At 51.9% G+C, this 17,786-nt stretch overlaps 1 protein-coding gene across 1 annotated transcript; it reads left to right on the top strand.

The window, feature by feature from the left end:
* The first annotated feature begins 532 nt into the window (after positions 1-532).
* Positions 533-17,481, top strand: RSPH9 (radial spoke head component 9). Its single transcript, XM_070418518.1, has 5 exons — positions 533-852; positions 4,640-4,805; positions 9,485-9,614; positions 10,082-10,228; positions 17,263-17,481. Exons 1-5 carry the CDS (start codon positions 626-628, stop codon positions 17,421-17,423), a joined length of 831 nt encoding a protein of 276 aa, XP_070274619.1. The 5' UTR covers positions 533-625; the 3' UTR covers positions 17,424-17,481.
* Positions 17,482-17,786: the final 305 nt, after the last annotated feature.

Raw genomic sequence — 17,786 nt, 5'->3', positions numbered from 1 at the left:
ATTGCCTCGGTCTTCATTTGCCGCTGAGGTGGAATAGTACTACGGAAGGGGTGAAGAGAGGCATCTGAAGATTGAAGAGAATGCAATGGATGGACCCCATCATGTGAGACCTGAAATGGCGGGGATTGTCTTAGATGCCTAGACTTTTAGTGCCAAGAGCATTTGAAGTTATTTTCTCCACAGGTAACTGAGGCCAAGAAGGGGCATCACTGAAGTGAAATAACACAGCTGGTGTCACTGTTGTGTTGTAAGCCCCCATTACAGTTACAGTGAGGCCTCAGTAAATGTAAACTATAAGGAAGGGCTTGGGAAAGGCAAGAATATCTACAGAATTGGGCTGCACTGGGACCCCTAACCTCACACTATTTTAGGGGAAACCACGCGGATGCCGGGATAATTGAACACATCCTGTCACCCACTCGGGAAAGGAAGTTGCGGGAGCTAGAGCGTGCCCAGGCTTTTAGGATCGGCTCCGAGGAAATCAGGGCTGGCCAGAGGCCCCGGAAGGGCACCACTGGCTGGGTGCAACCCTACTTCCTGCCCGAGGGAAGGGCGGGGCGTTGGGTCTCCATGGAGACGGCTTCCCCTAGCAACCTGGAGGACGTTGAGCCGAGCGGCTGCCGACATGGACGCGGACAGTCTCCTGCTGTCCCTGGAGCTGGCGTCGGGCAGCGGGCAGGGCCTCAGCCCGGACCGGCGGGCCTCGCTGCTCACGTCCCTTCTGCTGGTTAAGCGCGACTATCGCTACAGCCGGGTGCTCTTCTGGGGCCGCATCCTCGGCCTCGTGGCCGATTACTACATCGCGCAGGGCCTGAGTGAGGACCACCTCGCCCCGCGCAAGACGCTGTACAGGTGGAGGCGGAGGCCGCTGGCCATACGGACGGGAGGGCCACTGGGGGCCTGCGAGGAAGAGTGGGTGGTGGTGGGAGCCGAAAGGGGCGGGGGCTACGGGGTCAAGGAAGCAGGTGGAGATGGGATTTGCAGAGAAGGGAATTGGGGGCGAGGGACGGGAAGTGGGTGGACGAGGTCTGAGGGCGGGGCTCTGGGAGGACACTGCTATGCTTGGGGCGGAGGGACTCCGAGAGACGGGTGGGTTTTCAATAGAGTCTAGGGCTCTAGGCCGAGGACGGAGGCAGAGCGAGGCGAAAGTTGCTGGATAATGGAGACCTGGCTTAGAAGCCAGGGGCAGCCTGGTGCGGGCGTGTCTGGCTTTGGTAAGAGTTGAATTTGGAGAAGTGTCAGAAGCCCCCGCCTACCCCCCCCCCCCCCCCCCGGGTTGTGTGGGGCTATTTGGAAGCATATCCAGAGCCCATCTTCCGCGGAAGTGTCTCACAGCCCGAGGCTCCCTAGGAAGTAGCGAAGGACTGTGGAATGGGAGGAAAGGGATTTAGAACTGGGGAAAATTACTTGGACACTACCATTCGGGACCATGGAGCTGCTTTTTGACTATCCCAGCGTTGATGAGGATTCAGTGTTACAAAGTCCGTTAGGCACAGGAAGTTGGGGACTTCATTTATCTGTCCACACATCAATCCAACACTGGTTGGATGCATCCTGACTTGGGGTTACAAAGAGGGCTGTGACCAACCCCATCTCCAAGTTATTCACATCTTAGGGAGGGAGACCGATGTGTAACCTGGAAAATACAGAAAAGTGTGTTAAAACTAGAATAGAGTTGCTATTTCTTTTTTAAAAAATATGTTTTTATTGAGAGAGAGAGAGACATTGATAGGCTGCCTCCTGCATGCCCCCTACTGGGGGGTGGAGCCCACAACCTGGGCATGTGCCCTGACCGGGAATTGAGCCAGAGACCTCTTGTTGCATGGGACCAACTAAGCCACACTGGCCAGGGCAAAACTAGAATAGAGTTGTACACAAAGGGGGAGCAAGGTGGGCATTCCCCTAGAGCAGTGATGGCGAACCTATGACACGCGTGTCAGAGGTGACACACGAACTCATTTTTTTGGTTGATTTTTCTTTGTTAAATGGCATTTAAATATATAAAATAAATATCAAAAATATAAATCTTTGTTTTACTATGGTTGCAAATATCAAAAAATTTCTATATGTGACACAGCACCAGAGTTAAGTTAGGGTTTTTCAAAATGCTGACACGCTGAGCTCAAAAGGTTCGCCATCACTGCCCTAGAGAGCAGTTAAAGAAGATCACTACAGAAATAACCTTGCCATCTGAAAGATGAACAGATCTCCAGGAAGGCATGCCAGTTAGAGGGAACAGCTGTGCAAACTTGTTGGCTGAAGCTGGCTTGGAGTGTTTGGGGAACAGCATAACAGTGGCAGCAGAGGGTGTTACGTGGAACTGGATGGAGAAGCCAAGAGGTTTGAGCCTTATCTGTAGGCTCTGGGGAGCCATGGGAGGGCTATAAGCAAGAGCCTGCTTTGATCTGAGTGGGCAGAATGGCCACAAGTGGGTAAGCATTTAGAAATCGATTGTAGTGTCCAGCTGAGGGAATTGAGGAGGAGAGGGCCTGGGTTAGATTTAAGTGGTAGAACTGTCAGGATTTGTGACTGGGGGAGGTGAAGAAGACTCAAGGCTGACTCCTTCTAGCTGATGCCACCCACTGGGGGAGAATTCAAGAAGCAGGACAGCCCTAGCCGGTTTGGGTTAGTGGATAGAGCATCAGCTCGTGGACTGAAGGGTCCTGGGTTTATTCCGGTCAAGGGCACATACCTCAGTTGCAGGCATGATCCCCAGTCCTGGTCAGGGCACATGTGGGAGGCAACCGATCGATGTGTGTGTCTCATATCAATGTTTCTTTCTCTGTCACACCTCTTCCTTTCCACTCTCTCTAACTATCAATGGAAAAATATCCTCGGGTTATGATTAGCAACAACAAAAAGAAGCTGAGCGAATTAAAGGAGGGTGGACCTAGTGAATTGGGTGTGTGGTGCCTGGGGAGCAGAGTGGTAAGGAGGTGTATTAAAGTACAGATCTGGAGTCCAGAAGAAAAATTTGAACTGAAGATAGAGATTTGAGACTCATTTCATTTTATTTCATAAGATTTTCTTTCTTCAGCACTTACTATGTGCCAGGCATCGATCTAGGCACCAGGAATTCAATGGTAAATGAGACAAAGTCCTTGTGTTCGTAACGTTTACATTATAGTGTGTGTGGAGGGGGGAGGAGAGGCAGACAACAAATAAGCATGTATTGCTGTCAGCTGGTGCTAAGCGGTAGGGGGATAGAGAACGCAGGAGTGGTTACCCCTTTAAATAAGGTGGTCAGGGCTGGCTCTGATAAGACAGCATTTGAGGAAGACCTGAAGCCACTGAGTGAGCTCGGTGCTTATTGGAGGGGAAAGCATTCCAGGCAAGTGCAAAGGCCCTAGGGCAGGTGTGTGCTTAGTGTTTGTGGAACCCATAGAGGCTGCTGTGGCTGGAGAGGGGTGAGGAAGGGGGCATTGTGGGAAATAAGGTCAGAGAGGTAAGGGGCTGGAGACAATCATGCAGGGCCTTGTGGGGCATTGTACGAACTTGGTCCAAAGGGAAGTCAGAAAGGTTCTGCACAGACGCATGGTCTGGCTTAGGTTTTAACACCAGGAGGAGTGAGTATGGAAGTTGGGAGACCAGTTAGGAGGCTACTGCAGTAACCAGGCAAGAGTAGACGATGACTTGGCTCAGGGGGAAAGCAGTGGAGGTTGTGAGAGATGGTTGGTTGGATTCTGGATACCGATTCGTCATTAGCTAGGGCTTTGGGAGTCAGTTGGGTGAGACTCCAGAGGGAAAAGGGGGGTGAGAATAGATCCCTGGAGATACTTAAGGCACTGGAGCAGGGAGAAGGAAATACCAAAAGAAGTAGGAATGGAAATGCATTTGTTGTGTTTCAGGGCAGCCCATGGATAACTTTCTCCTAAGCAGTTTCTTGGGGTGGTGGTGGGGCCAGAGATCACGCCACACTGGACAAAGGGTGAAAGTGGGGGGAAGGAGGGCTCCCGGAGGGCACATTGTTCTGAGATTATTGTTCAGAGTTGGGGCAGAGGAGGAAGGGCTAGGAAAGGGGCATTTTCTAGAGGGGCACGGATTTGAGGGCTGTTGTGTTAGAAAGCTGAGAAGTTCTTAAATTCAGAAGGAGGCCATAGAGAGTGAAGGGAGAGAAGACAAGCAGAGAGCAGGCTGGGGACACGGGCCTGAGTGAGAGGGGTGGGAGGATGCCCTCTCCCCTCGGGAACTGAGAAAGAAGGGACTGGGCTGGCTAGTGCTCCTGGAGACCTCAGAGGAGGAGAGGTCCTGGAGCCTGAGGAACGGGGCCGATGGCCGTGCTGCGGACTCAGTAGGCAGACTGGGCATGAATTAGGGGCCCGCCAAAGCAGAGGCACCTACCTGTAACTGAGGAAAATTCAGCTTCCAGAACTCATCCGGAACCTCATAGTCCAGATATCTAGGAAGAAGCTCTTGGCATTTCAGCATACAGGGACCTTTTGTGACCTTTAAAAAAATAAAATTGACTTTGCATCACATATGGGGGTGGGGTGCACCGTAGACACTTGGGGCTTCTAAGGGGAAAGGTGTGACTCCCAGCAGTGTTTCTTGGGCCTCACCGGTGGGAGAAGAGGTGGTGGCAGGAAGCCCGAGTGGGAGGGGGAGTTGGAAACCAGGCTGCTGTGGATGTTGTCGGCAGCCTGAACTGCATGGAGTGGAGCCTCTTGCCTCCCGCCACAGAAGAGATGATGACGCAGACGTCTGTGGTGAAGGGCCGCTTCATGGGGGACCCCTCGCATGAGTATGAATACACCGAGGTGCAGAAGACGAACGATGGTGATAAGGTCTTTGAAGAAGAAATAGTGGTGAGTGGATATGAGAGGAGGAGGACCTGAGGGAAGAGGGCGGGGGCATCCAGAACCCAGCCCAATAGAAATACGGTGACAACAACATAACAACACCGCCCCTGAGCAACAGTGAGGCTCTGGGGCAGGGGCAGGAAGACAGGGTCTGTGCTGAGCTCTGGGGTAAGGGCATGGGACAAGCTCTTACATTTTTGTACCAATTTTTGTTTTCCTAGATAATACATTCATATAGTTCAAAATTCAAATGTCCAAAAAGGAATATAGTAGAGTGCCCCTCCCAGCCCTGTCTTCCAGTCACCCAGGTCCTTTTCCTGGGGGACAGTAATGTAACTGTTTTGCATGTGTGTGTCCAAATCTTGCTACTCAAAGTACAGCCTGGGTCAGACACATTACTATGCTCTAGGCCAGGGGTGGGCAACCTTTTTGTGAGTGCGTGCCAAAACCAGCAAAATCTCTGACTCAAAATTCTTCTGCGTGCCAACCCTAATTTTTTGAGAACATGTTACACCTACTTGATATCTCTCTTTTTTTTTTTTAATATATTTTATTGATTTTTTACAGAGAGGAAGGGAGAGAGATAGAGAGTTAGAAACATCGATGACAGAGAAACATCGACCAGCTGCCTCCTGCACATCTCCCACTGGGGATGTGCCCGCAACCCAGGTACATGCCCTTGACCGGAATCGAACCTGGGACCTTTCAGTCCGCAGGCCGACGCTCTATCCACTGAGCCAAACCGGTCCCGGCTACTTGATATCTCTTAAGGTGTACGTATGTGAAGAACCTTGAAAAAATAATAAAATTCATTCGAGTGACAAAAACACAGTATATGATGATGAAAAATACATTTATTTTTTAATGTATACTTGTACACTGATAGTCCGACAGAAAACTTTATTTTTTTTTAGGTTTTTTTTTTTTTAAATAAATCTTTATTGTTCAGATTATTACATTTGTTCCTCTTTTTTCCCCCCATAACTCCCCTCCTTCCAGCTCCCACCCCACCCTCCACCCTCACTCCCCACCCACTGAGTTCATCCATAGGTGCATGATTTTTGTCCAGTCACTTCCCGCATCTCCCACACCCCTTTTCCCCCAAGAATAGTCAGTCCATTCCCTTTCTATGTCCCTGATTCATTATAGTCACCAGTTCATTCTGTACATCAGGTTATTTATTCACTTGATTCTTAGATTCATTTGTTGATAGATGCATATTTGTTGTTCATAATTTGTATCTTTACCTTTTTCTTCTTCTTCCTCTTCTTAAAGGATACCTTTCAGCATTTCATATAATACTGGTTTGGCGGTGATGAACTCCTTTAGTTTTTCCTTATCTGTGAAGCTCTTTATCTGACCTTCAATTCTGAATGATAGCTTTGCTGGATAAAGTAATCTTGGTTGTAGGTTCTTGGTATTCAGCACTTTGAATATTTCTTGCCATTCCCTTCTGGCCTGCAAAGTTTCTGTTGAGAAATCAGCTGACAGTCGTATGGGTATTCCCTTGTAGGTAATTGAGCCTCTTTCTCTTGCTGCTTTTAAGATTTTCTCTTTGTCTTTTGCTCTTGGCATTTTAATGATGATGTGTCTTGGTGTGGTCCTCTTTGGATTCCTTTTGTTTGGGGTTCTCTGCGCTTCTTGGACCTGTAAGTCCATTTCTTTCTCCAGATGGGGGAAGTTTTCTGCCATTATTTCTTGAAATAGGTTTTCAATATCTTGCTGTCTCTCATCTTCTGGCACTCCAATGACTCTGATATTAGTCCGCTTAAAGCTGTCCCAGAGGCTCCTTACACTATCTTCACACTTTCGGATTCTTTTTCCATTTTGCTTTTCCAATTGGGTGTTTTTTGTCGAATCTTTGGTTTGATTCTTGTGCTCCTCTGCTCTGCTATTGGGTATAATATTCTTTATTTCAGTCCGTGTATGCTTACTTTCTAATTTCTTTATCGTAGCATCGAGGGTCTCATTAGTTTTCATGAGGCTCTGCACAAATTTATGGCAAGCCCTCAAAATTGCGATTCTTAGCTCCATATCCTCCATTTCTGTCATGTTTTTTTGTCTCCGCATCTTTTATGCTTTCTTGGTGCACCCCCTTGTGGTCTCTGTGCGCAGTCTTGTTCTAGCCAAGCCTTAATTGTTGTAGTTAACACTAGAGGGATTTGACCACCAGGCCGACTGGCTGTGGAAATCAGCTGTGGGAAAACTTCAGTCCTCAGGGGAGGCGCTAGTCCAGCCCTTGCCTGAGGCGATCCGCAAATGGCTGTGTGCAGGGTTTGGGCGGGGCGGGCTCAACAGGGCGGGGGGAGGGAGCAGCTATGGCCGCTCTCAGTCCGTCCCCAGGGGCTCTGCCTCTCTGTCCCAGCAATCGCTGCAAACCTCGGAGGGGCTGTAGCCAGACAGTCCCGCTTCTCCCGTTTGAGTCTGGGTCCCTAGAGACTCGCCCGGATCTGTAGCCCAGAGTCTGAGACTCGCTCCTGATTGAAAACGACAATCGTGCCCTCAGCCGCCAGCCCGCTTTGCGCGCGCACCCTCACCACGGCACCGCCGTACCTTTAAATTTTCCACACTGCGCCTCCGCTGAGCGTCGGAATGCTGTTGTTTTTGCTTCTAGTTGAAGAGACTCTCCTCAGCCAGCCTTCCCGTGGTTCTGGTTGATGTCCGCTCCGACTTTTAGTTGTATTTTTGAAGTGGTTGTCCACGGCGGCAGTCTCCGGTGTTTACCTATGCCGCCATCTTCGATTCCTCCCGACAGAAAACTTTATGACTCCCTTTGATATTATCAGTGGGACTTTTGCTGCTGCATCACTGATGACAGAGATTTTATATCAGGTTTATATTTCGTGACCTTCAGAGATATGCACGAGCTACTACTTTCATCCGCCAGGCTACTCCTATTACGAGAGTTAACAAAATTCATCACTGAGAACAAAGATTCACAAGTGTATGTGGATGAAACCAAAACACTGGTCGGATCTAGGAAGGCAGGGAGAGTTAAGGCAGAGGCATAGAAATTGCTCTTCCCCTCTCTCGTCAATCCATGTCTATGGTCTTTAAGATAACGTGTTATGTAAAATTATTTATCTAAGATGCACCTACACTGAATTCATCTGAAAAATAAAAAAGTCTATATTAAGAAAAAAATTGTAAATGGAAGATTATAAGAGAGGGTTTCGCGTGCCAGCAAAAGTTACTGGCGTGCCATGTTTGGCACATGTGCCAGGGGTTGCCCACCACTGCGTTTGAAATTCAGAATAATGGGGGATGGGGGATGAGGATCTGCATTTTAGCACATTCCCAGGGGATTCGAATTCATGTTTAAATGTGAGAAGCTCTGTCACCTGAGACAACAAATACCTTCCCTCTACATATTCTCTTGTTATCTTCCAAACAAAACAGAACAAATGGCAGCATGCTATACACACAGCTCTGCACCTTGCATTTTTTACCAACAATACATTTTGGAGATCTTTCCATATCAGTGCCTTAAAGCTCCTCCCCACTCTTTTTACCATGTGCGAACGCAACATAATTTAACCCGTGATGTTTTCAAGGAAATGGAGGTTTCCAAGGTTTAGCTTGGACAAGCAGTGATCTTGTACATACATCATTTCCACGGTATGCAGTCTGTCTGAATGACCAACTCCTGGAAATGGAAAGCTAGGTCAAAAAAGTAAGGAGCCCAAGTCTTGAAACTAGACAAACCCTGAATTCAAAACACAGTCTTTGCATTTGAATCTAGGTGATGCCCACAGTCTGGGTCCAGCACCCACCCCTTCCCACCTGACAAACTTAACTTCCCTTCAGTTTTATTTTCTGTAAAATTTGGATCATTGTATTTGCTCCCCAGGCTTGTGCAGATTAAATGAGATGACATTTTTTGAACCCCCTAGCCTAGACACGTATTAAATATTCGTTTCCATCTCCCCCTTTGTAAAGAATTCCAGTTGGTAGCCCCCGGGAAATGGGGGGCTGAGTGACTCTGGGGGCCCAACGTTTCTATGAGAGCCTTTTGCTCGGGGTTGCCCTTGACATTGATTGTAACCAAATCTCATCGGCATAAAGATGTGATAATATGGGGTGATGCTTGGGAAATATGGGTGATGCTTTGTCAAGTCAAAGAGTAGGATATGAAACTGTAGAAACTGTGATTCTAATTGTGCTTTAAATATATCATAAAAAAAGGATAGAAGGAAGTATACCAATATGTTATCACTAATTATCTTCAGGAGGTAGGATTATGAACGGTTTTGATTCTCAGGTATACTACAAAATATTTCTGATTACCCAAGTAGTTTACAGTAAGCATGATCGCTTTTATATTTTCAAAAGGCAAAATAATCAACATTTAAATCTGATGACAAGATGGTATGCTTCTGGAAGGGTACAGAAACCATTAACTGTGGCTGCCCCCAGTGAGGGCAACTGGGGGACGAGGGATGGGGTGAGAGAGGCGGCTTTTTTTTTTTTTTTTAGTTTAAATACTGCATCACCAGTATGTATTACTAATTTTAAAAAGAAAGAAAATCTTGATAGGAGGAGAGGGAGGGCTCACCCAGCATGATTTTTCACGGACCGGGCATCTACACGGTGGTGACCCGGGCCAGATGGTTGTGCAGAGGGCCCTGCCCCGGGGGTGAGTGGGCACAGGGCCCTGGCGGGAGGCTTGTCTCCTGTCTCCTCAGATCCGGATCAAGGAGGAGACCCGCCTGGTGTCCATCATTGACCAGATCGACAAGGCGGTGGCCATTATCCCCCGCGGCGCCCTCTTTAAGAGCCCTTTTGGACCCACCCATGTCAATCGGACCTTTGAAGGTGAGTTCTGTGGCGCCTCTCTCGCGGGCAGGAGGGCCTCTCTTCCCGAGCATAGTCAGACACACGTGTGGGCGTCTGAGCAGAACTGCCCACCTCCTCAGAAAAGCAACAGCCGTGACCACATCAGTTGGGAGGATGTGTCCAGTGACCCGGCCCCGGTGGTTGGCGTGGCGGACCCAGTCACTGGGCCCTGCCTCGTTTCTGCCTGCGGGTGGGAGAGCATTTGGCCACCTGGCTCTCAGGTCTTTCCGTGGGTCTGGCCTCCCTGCCTTTCCCCACCTCCCTCCTCATTGGTCTCTCCTCACTGCAGGATCTGGGCCAAATTTGGGTGGAGGGAGCACTGTTCCCTCTTCTCCCTTCAGTTCTGTCAGTAGTTGACTGAGTCATTTGCAAGCTCCTCCACGTGTCCCCCATGCACACAGGAAGTGAGCTGTGGGGTTCCCTCCCCACCTGCTGCCTCTTTTTAGGACTGACCTTGTCTGAAGCGAAGAAGCTCAGTTCCTACTTCCACTTCAGGGAGCCAGTTGACCTGAAGAACAAGACGTTGCTTGAGAAGGCAGACCTGGACCCCTCCCTGGACTTCATGGACTCCTTGGAGCATGACATCCCCAAAGGTAATAGCCTATTACTTGGAGGATCCTGGATCTGCCCTCAGGCCAGAGCAGTAGGCCATGCACCTGCCATTTTCCTCTGAGAGTGGGACCAAAGCCTGGGCAGGAAATGGTGGTTGAGTGTGGGGCTTCCCCGGGGTCCAATACAAGTTTCAGCTCATAGGGAGCAGTGGGTAAATGTTTGCACACAGAAGGGTTGTCTTCCATACGCTTTCACAGACAAGAAGTCTCTCAGTGTCTCCTGATTTTCATATCAATCTTGAATAGAGACATCCATCCATCTCTGTCAGTTTGGGGTTAGATCCGGTGTTTGGTACATAGCTGGTGCTCAATATGTAGGTGCTGATTGACTGAGCGTCCCCCGCTAAGGATATGAGTTGTGTATATTTGCCTCCTGCTATGTGTATGGGACTTTTAAATCTTAAAACATACGGCTTCAGAGGCCTTCCTATGCTTCGGGACACACCTGGCCCAGACATGCACCTGCGGGGGGTTGGGTCACAGAGACCCATTTCCATCACCCGAGCTTCACCGTAGAGCACGTGTCTGGGAAGATGCTCTCGCTTGGATGCCGGACCCCAGGGCAGGTGCCAGGCTCTGGGCAACCTGGGGCGCACCCAAGACACTGACTCAGCGCCTCTAACTCTTTCTGTCTGCACGTCTGCATTTCTGAGACCTGGAGGGATTTGTTGTTGATGATGGCAATGATAACAACACAAAAGCAGAGGCACTGCGTACTGTGTGCTGGGCACTGTACTCAGCCCTTTCTATACCTTATCTCATTTTAAGATTCACAGCCAACCTAAGAGGTGGATATTTCTTATTATCCCCATTTTATAGATGAAGAAACAGAGGCTCAGAGAGTTAAACCCAAGGGCACAGTGTCAGAGAAGGAGACTTCAGGACTCTGGCATTAACTGTGGTATCAAGGAGATGGTGTCCCCCCTCCCCCCTTTTTTATCCTCACTCAAGGATATGTTTTACTGATGTGTGTGTGTGTGTGTGTGTGTGTGTGTGAGAGAGAGAGAAAGAGAGAGAGAGAGAGAGAGAGAGAGAGAGAGAGAGAGAGAGAGAGAAACCAATGTGAGAGAGAAACATCACATTGCCTCCTGTATGCTCCCTGGTCAGGGATCGAATCCGAAACCTTTTTGGTGCATGGGATGACGCTCCAACCAACTGAGCCTCCCTGTCAGGGTGATGGTGTTTCCTTTTAACACGTTAGGCGCCCAACCAGTCACCGGTGACTGACACTATATTTGAGGAGCAATGAGGCACCCAGTTGGGCTGGAACTCAGGATGGAGGTGGGATGGCAGTGGTGGTTAAGGTGAGGGCTCTGGAATTAGACAGCCTGGGTTCGAATCCTGAATCTGTCACTTGCTAGTTGTGTGACATTGGGTAAGCCCTCAGTTGCCTTGTGCCTCAATTTCCTCATTTTAAAAAGGGGAATAATGATATTTTCTACCTCACTGGGTTGTTATGAGAATTAAGAGTTAACACATATAACACAAAATAATTATAACAGTGCTGAACGCATAAGAATTCACATAAAATTATATATATATAAAATACACACCAAGCATATATACGCATAAGAATTCACATAAAATTATGGAGAAGTGGCAAGCCAGAGATCTGGAGGCATTTCAGAGCTACTGCAATGCCCAAGGGGCCAGGCAGTGGGCCCCAAGTGGGTAAGGGCTGCCAGCAAAGAATGGCTACGCTGGCCTTGGCCACATGGGGGTGCTCGAGGCAAGCCTCCCTGGGCATGGAAAGGGATTCCTGGACCTGTGGGGGAGATAAAGGTTTATAGGGGCTGGGGCATTTCTCACCCATGAGACACCCTTTCCAGACTCCAGTTATCTCCTCCAACTCTATGCTCTCAGCCGCACATCCCAGGGGGTCGGGGGTGGGGGGTGGGGATGGTTGATAAAGGGAGCCAGGAATGTGGTGATGGTGGGACCCAGCACCAGGGGCTGAAGGGTGGGGGAGAAAAGTGCTGTTAAAACCCCTAATCTGGGTGCAGCAGCCCCACCTCCCAATTCATGGTGAGTCTGGAAAGCCCTGCTCGGTGCTGACTTCTCAGCCCTCTCACCTGCAGCCGGATGCCCAGGGCCAGTGGGCGAGGCCCTGTCCCCATCGTGCTGGGTGATCAGAGGGGCTGGCACAATAGTGCCTCCCACCCTTAGAGCCTCTTCCTCTGCGATGGGAGGGCCAGGAGGGTGCCAGGGCCTTTGCAGTCAAGACCAAAGCTGGCTAGATGGGCTGTAGGGGTCCAACAGTCTTCCTATGGGAATCCCACCAGCCCTGTCTGCCCTGCCACTTGGGGCAAAGGGGACACAGAAGGCAGCTGTCTCCCTGCAGCAGGGGGTATAAGATAGGGAGCACTGGGGGTCTCCCTAAAGGATGCTGGGGCCACCCTGATATGTCCAGTCAGCAAGTGACTTTATCAGGCCCCTGGGAGGTACAGGATCTGGGCCTGGGAGGTGAGTGGGTAGCAGTGGCCTGAGGCCCTAGATCTTCTGCTCTAAAGGTGGACCTCAGGGCTGAAGGATCAACTGATGGTTTCACATCCCAGTCCACTCCAGCCTGTCGCTCTTTCCTCAGTGCTGGGGCCTTGGGAGGTGAGGGCCTCTGGCATCTCCTGTGTGTGTGGGCCTGAGGGGAGGGATGCTCTTGGACTGACCCTGGGAAACCTCACAGCTCTGGGCCTCCAGCTCCCTTCCTCCTAAAGCCACCACCAGAAAGCCTCCAGGAAGCCAGGCCCCGTCCTTTCTCACGACGGCTTGGTGGGGGCCATGGTGTAGGATGGAGGTGTCGTCAGGGAGAGCGGACACTGATTTAGCTCCCAGACTCCCTCCCTTATCTGCCAGTTAAAGAGCAGGAGGAGCTGCTGGGAGGCTTCTCTGCCAGGCAGACAGCAGGGAATGGGCTGGGCTGCTAAGGCGGCCCAAGGAAGAGTTCCCTGGGACACCAGCACTGGCCGGCAGGATGGAACTTCCTGCCCAGGAAAGATCATTAATTCCTTCCTGGGTCTGAGGCAGACATTCAGGGGACTTCGTGTCACTTGTGAGCAGGTCTGGCACAGGCTGGCCCTGTCCCTGGGACTCCTGCTCTGTGCCCATGGAGGTCGGTCTGGAGATCAGCAGCTTGTCCCGGGGACAGCCTGGGGCCAGGATGCCCTGCTGAGCTGTCCTGTCGTGCCCTGGGTCTGCAGTTTTGTGGGAGTGAGTAGCTTTGGGGGCAGAACCATCCTCCTGGTGGATGCAGGCAAACAGCTAATAGTTGTGAGTTTGGGCTGCAGCCAGGGGAAACAGATGGAGTGCCAGGTCAGGAGGCCAGATTTCTAGATAGTTCCCTGCCAGTCCATGCTCCTTACCCTTTCACTTCATCAGCAATAGCCACTGAGCAGCTATTATGCGCCAAGCACTGGGGACATCATTGTGAACAAGACAGGCACCATCCTTGCCTCACGGAGGTTTGGAAAGATAAATGAAACAGAATGAGAAGTGGAAATGTAAAGTAGAAGGTGCCTCACCAATGAAGTCACTGTGTCCTGTGCAGAGAGGGGCAGGCAGAGCAGCAAGGGAAGCAGAGCAGGAGGGGGTGGAGGGCAGGGCTTCTCTCCTTGCTCCACTCTGCACTGGAGCTGACGCCTCTCTCAACTGGGGGAGCCGAGGCTCCAGCACAAGAGAGCCCTCAGCAGCAATGCCCAGTTCAGGCAGCAGAGGGCAGCAAGGAGCCTGCCTGCCTGGAAAGCAGTCTTTAAAAATGTGGTGGTGGTACTTGGGGAGGCGTTGGGGGGGGACAGGGGAGAAAGGGGGACAGGAACATTGGAGAGTTGTGGGGAACATGGGACCCTCGATCAGCCTTCTCTTGGGGGTGTATACAGGTGGCTCCTCCTACCCAGTCCCTTGGAAGCCTGGCTAACAGGTGCTCGGCCTTCTGGACCCAGGTCCTGACCTTACCAATCAGACAGGGCACTCCTCCACCTCCAGAGGACCCTACCCACCCCCAACCTCTAGGGCAGTGGTTCTCAACCTTCTGGCCCTTTAAATACAGTTCCTCATGTTGTGACCCAACCATAAAATAATTTTCATTGCTACTTCTTAACTGTAATGTTGCTACTGTTATGAATTGTAATGTAAATATCTGATATGCAGGCTGGTCTTAGGTGACCCCTGTGAAAGGGTCGTTCGACCACCAAAGGGGTCGCGACCCACAGGTTGAGAACCACTGCTCTAGGGGGTTTGACCATACCTTGTGGCCCTTGGTGGTGGCTGCTCCGAGACGGAACCCCATGCCTATTTTTGTGTCTGAGACAAGTTGTATGGTGCTGGTTTGAGGGGTTTAAGCTACCTGCTGCCCCAGACAGCCCTGATCCCCAGCCTGGTCCACTGTCCCCATCAACGGAACCTCAGTGCTTTGCTGCCTTTCTTCCTGGAGGGCAGGAGAATTTAACTGAGAGAAGCATACCCTCGCCTGAGGTTTCCGCACTAGCAAGGTGGGTGAGAGCCTGGGGCTCTGGGCACCCAGGACTTCCTGCAGATTGCAATAGGCCCTGCTCCTGGTTACCGGCTCATTCCCCACCATAGCCTCTAAAAGCAGCTAGCAGAACAGAGTGGGCGCCAGGGGGCAGGAGGGGAGCTTTGGGGAGACTGGGCTGTGAACTGAGACACCAGGGCCACAGCAGGCCGCCTCTCCTGGAACCCCCGAGGGGCAGAGGCAGCAGCAGCTGGCTGGGCCCAGCCTTTCCAGCAAGAAGAGAAGTGGGTGAAGGTGACAAGCAAGTGCCTGGCTTCCCAGGTAGACACTACGTGACTCCTGGCACGTTGAGAGTCTGTGTGTTTCCTGGGCAACCAGCTGAGCCAGGAACAAGGAGAGGAGGACAGGAGTGTGACAGGAATGCAAGGGAGGGAGGGAGGCAGTGTTGTTGGCTGGCCCCTCACATGCCGCTTCCACACTTGGCCAGCACCCTTCCGCCTGCTGGCGCTGCTGTCCCCTGCCCCCGTAGGGTCACTGCATTTCTCTAGCATCCCTGTCCGTTTCTCCTTGCTCTCTGGAAGTGGGAGTGCGGGGAGCCCTGCTAATAAGCCTGGGCCCCCTCATCTGCTAAAGGAAAGAGGCGGCCAAACCCTAGGTGGGCAGGTTGGTGTAAGGTTGGGACCCATCCCTGGCTCAGGGTGTGCCAAGATGCTGGCAAAAAAAGAAAGAAAAAAAAAAGATGCCGGCAATAGTGATGAGTGGTCTAGGCTGGAGGACACCAGGACCCATTTATCCAGGGCAGCATTTGGCTCAGGCAGCTGCAAGCTGCCCTCCCTGGTGGGCAGAGCCTGCTCTTTCTCAGTTCAAGGGGACTGTATGGCTGTGAGCAACGACAGGGAGGGACTGTCCCCAGATGATGCTCTGGGCACTGGGTGGGGGTGACTAAGGGATGGACCTTCCTGGGGTCTGTGCTTCTGGCCAAAGGCTGAATGCAGTGCCCTGGAATCTTTTGCTCTGGCCTGTCCCACTCCCTTTACCCCCTAGACATGTTTTCTGAATGACTGACTAGGAAAGCAACAGGCAGGGCCTTAGGCCTCTTAGGGCAGGTCTGGGAGGTGGAGGACTTCAGGTGCCCAGAGAGGAAAATTGTAGGAGCCACGGGAAATACTCCCTTTCCCTGACCAGGAAAGCACCCGCCCCCCTTCCTAGGCAGTGCCCCAGCCAGAGCTCTGGTAACCCAGGGGGACACTCTTCTTGATGTTGTCTGGCCAGCACTGTGTGGGCCTAGGGGAGTGGAATCCCTGTAGCTTCTACTTCATCATCTCTTACATGGGTGGCAGCCCTTGGTGCAGGCCACTGCAGAGCTGTGGTGGGCTCCCCGCCAGCCTCTCCCTAGGCAGGCCAGGGCCAGCTGACCTACATGCACCAGAAAGCTCTGGGTTGGATTTGGGCAGGTGACGGCACCCTCAGCACGGCTGAGCTGCTGTCAGGGCCAGGGGTTCCTGGTGGTCAGGTCTCTTGGATACAGGGTGGCCCCTGGTGGGTGGGGACTGAACTGCGAGGCTGCTGGGTGTGGAGTGACCAGGGTGGGCCATGGTTGGAGGAGGCCTGTGGGAAGCTGGGGCAGCAGGAGCCAAGCAGCCAGGCTGAGCTGGCAGCCGATGAAGGCCTCAGCACAGCTCTCAGTGCATCACTGGCTGGTCCAACACCAAAACCTTCAAAGCATTTGGCTTTCTGGCAGGGTCTGGAGCAGAGCTGCGGCCGGCCCGGGAGGGGCCTCGGTGCGCAGGGGAATAGAAGCTCTAGATCTGCATCCAGAGGCGATTTTCCCAGGCTCCTTCCTCCCACACAGCGGCTCCCTCCCTCGGTTCTGGAGATGGATCAGGTCCTTCCCGCCAAGTCCTCATGGCCGCACAACTCGGCCCTGGGCTGGGCTGCTCCTGTCTGGGGAGCAACAACCAGGGCAGGACCCAGGGTAGACAAAGGCTCATTAGCTGTAGCCCACGTCCCTTCCCGCCACCAGCTCCCAGTCTCCCAGCAGCCAGAGAGGGCTACTGAGCTTCAGGCCTGAAATGGTCAAACTTCTATGTGAGCCCCTGGTCAGGTCTAATCTATCTCAGAGCAGAGGCTTCTGGGACTGGGTACGAGAGAGCAAAATAGCAAGTGGGGGAAACTGCACTGGGAATGAAGGTCACTGGTGATTACCCCTAGCAGAGCCGGGAGAGTCTCCCCAAACCGGCTCCAATCCCCTCCCCCGTTGGATTCAGCTTCCTCCCCCACTCAACCTTTAACTAGACTTGCTGACAGGAACAAAACGCACTCCTTTTGAGTTTCACCTCCTTTCATTTCCTTTGCCCTCCCCCTGGAAGTGGTTTTAATGAACAGTGAAATGGCTAAAAGGCAATCAGGAGGAGTAAAGCGCCGGGATAATTAAACTGTCTTCCCTTTTCTGAGTGGAACCTTAGCACCTGGGCCTGGCTGCCCAGGGAGCTGGGGCCTTGCACACCGGGCAGAGCTCTGGCTCCACAGCACTCAGGCCTCACTTCCTCCCCAGGGTCCTGGAGCATCCAGATGGAGCGAGGCAACGCCCTGGTGGTGCTGCGCAGCCTGCTCTGGCCAGGCCTCACCTTCTTCCACGCTCCGGGCACCAAGAACTGTGGCTATATCTATGTGGGCACTGGTGAGAAGAACATGGACTTGCCCTTCATGCTGTAGGAGGGGCCCGCCCAGGGACTTCGTATGTAGAGCATCAGCATTATTTTCATACATTTCAGTGCGTTTGGTCTGTTTGTTCTGTCTTGCCGCTTCCCCACACTCCACCTCCATCTGGTGTCCAGGCTCTGAGGAGAGGCCCAAGGAGCCGGGAGACCCAGCTCTAAAGCAAGTGGCAGAGGATCGGAATGTGCTAACATGAGAGAGAATGGCGGGTGGAAATGGCTGTGGGAGGTGACGGCCAGAAGCCCTTTGAGGAAGGCAGCTCCTGGACTCACATTAGAGTTGTGCACAGGCCAGGCAGACCAACTCGCCTCCTTGCAGCCCCAGGCCCCAGACTAACAGCTGTCAAAACAGAGGGTGGGA

Source organism: Myotis yumanensis, unplaced genomic scaffold, assembly GCF_028538775.1.
Source record: "Myotis yumanensis isolate MYYU_CA2020_CCGP unplaced genomic scaffold, mMyoYum1.0.hap1 SCAF_6, whole genome shotgun sequence".
NCBI lineage: Eukaryota > Metazoa > Chordata > Mammalia > Chiroptera > Vespertilionidae > Myotis > Myotis yumanensis.
This window is presented reverse-complemented; position numbering and strand designations above follow the sequence as displayed.

Excerpts from the sequence above, each read along its gene's own strand:
- RSPH9 (XM_070418518.1), top strand. The coding sequence starts at position 626 with ATGGACGCGGACAGTCTCCTGCTGTCCCTGGAGCTGGCGTCGGGCAGC. Across the intron at positions 4,806-9,484 it reads TCTTTGAAGAAGAAATAGTG|ATCCGGATCAAGGAGGAGAC; the intron begins GTGAGTGGATAT and ends CTGTCTCCTCAG. Across the intron at positions 10,229-17,262 it reads GGAGCATGACATCCCCAAAG|GGTCCTGGAGCATCCAGATG; the intron begins GTAATAGCCTAT and ends CTTCCTCCCCAG.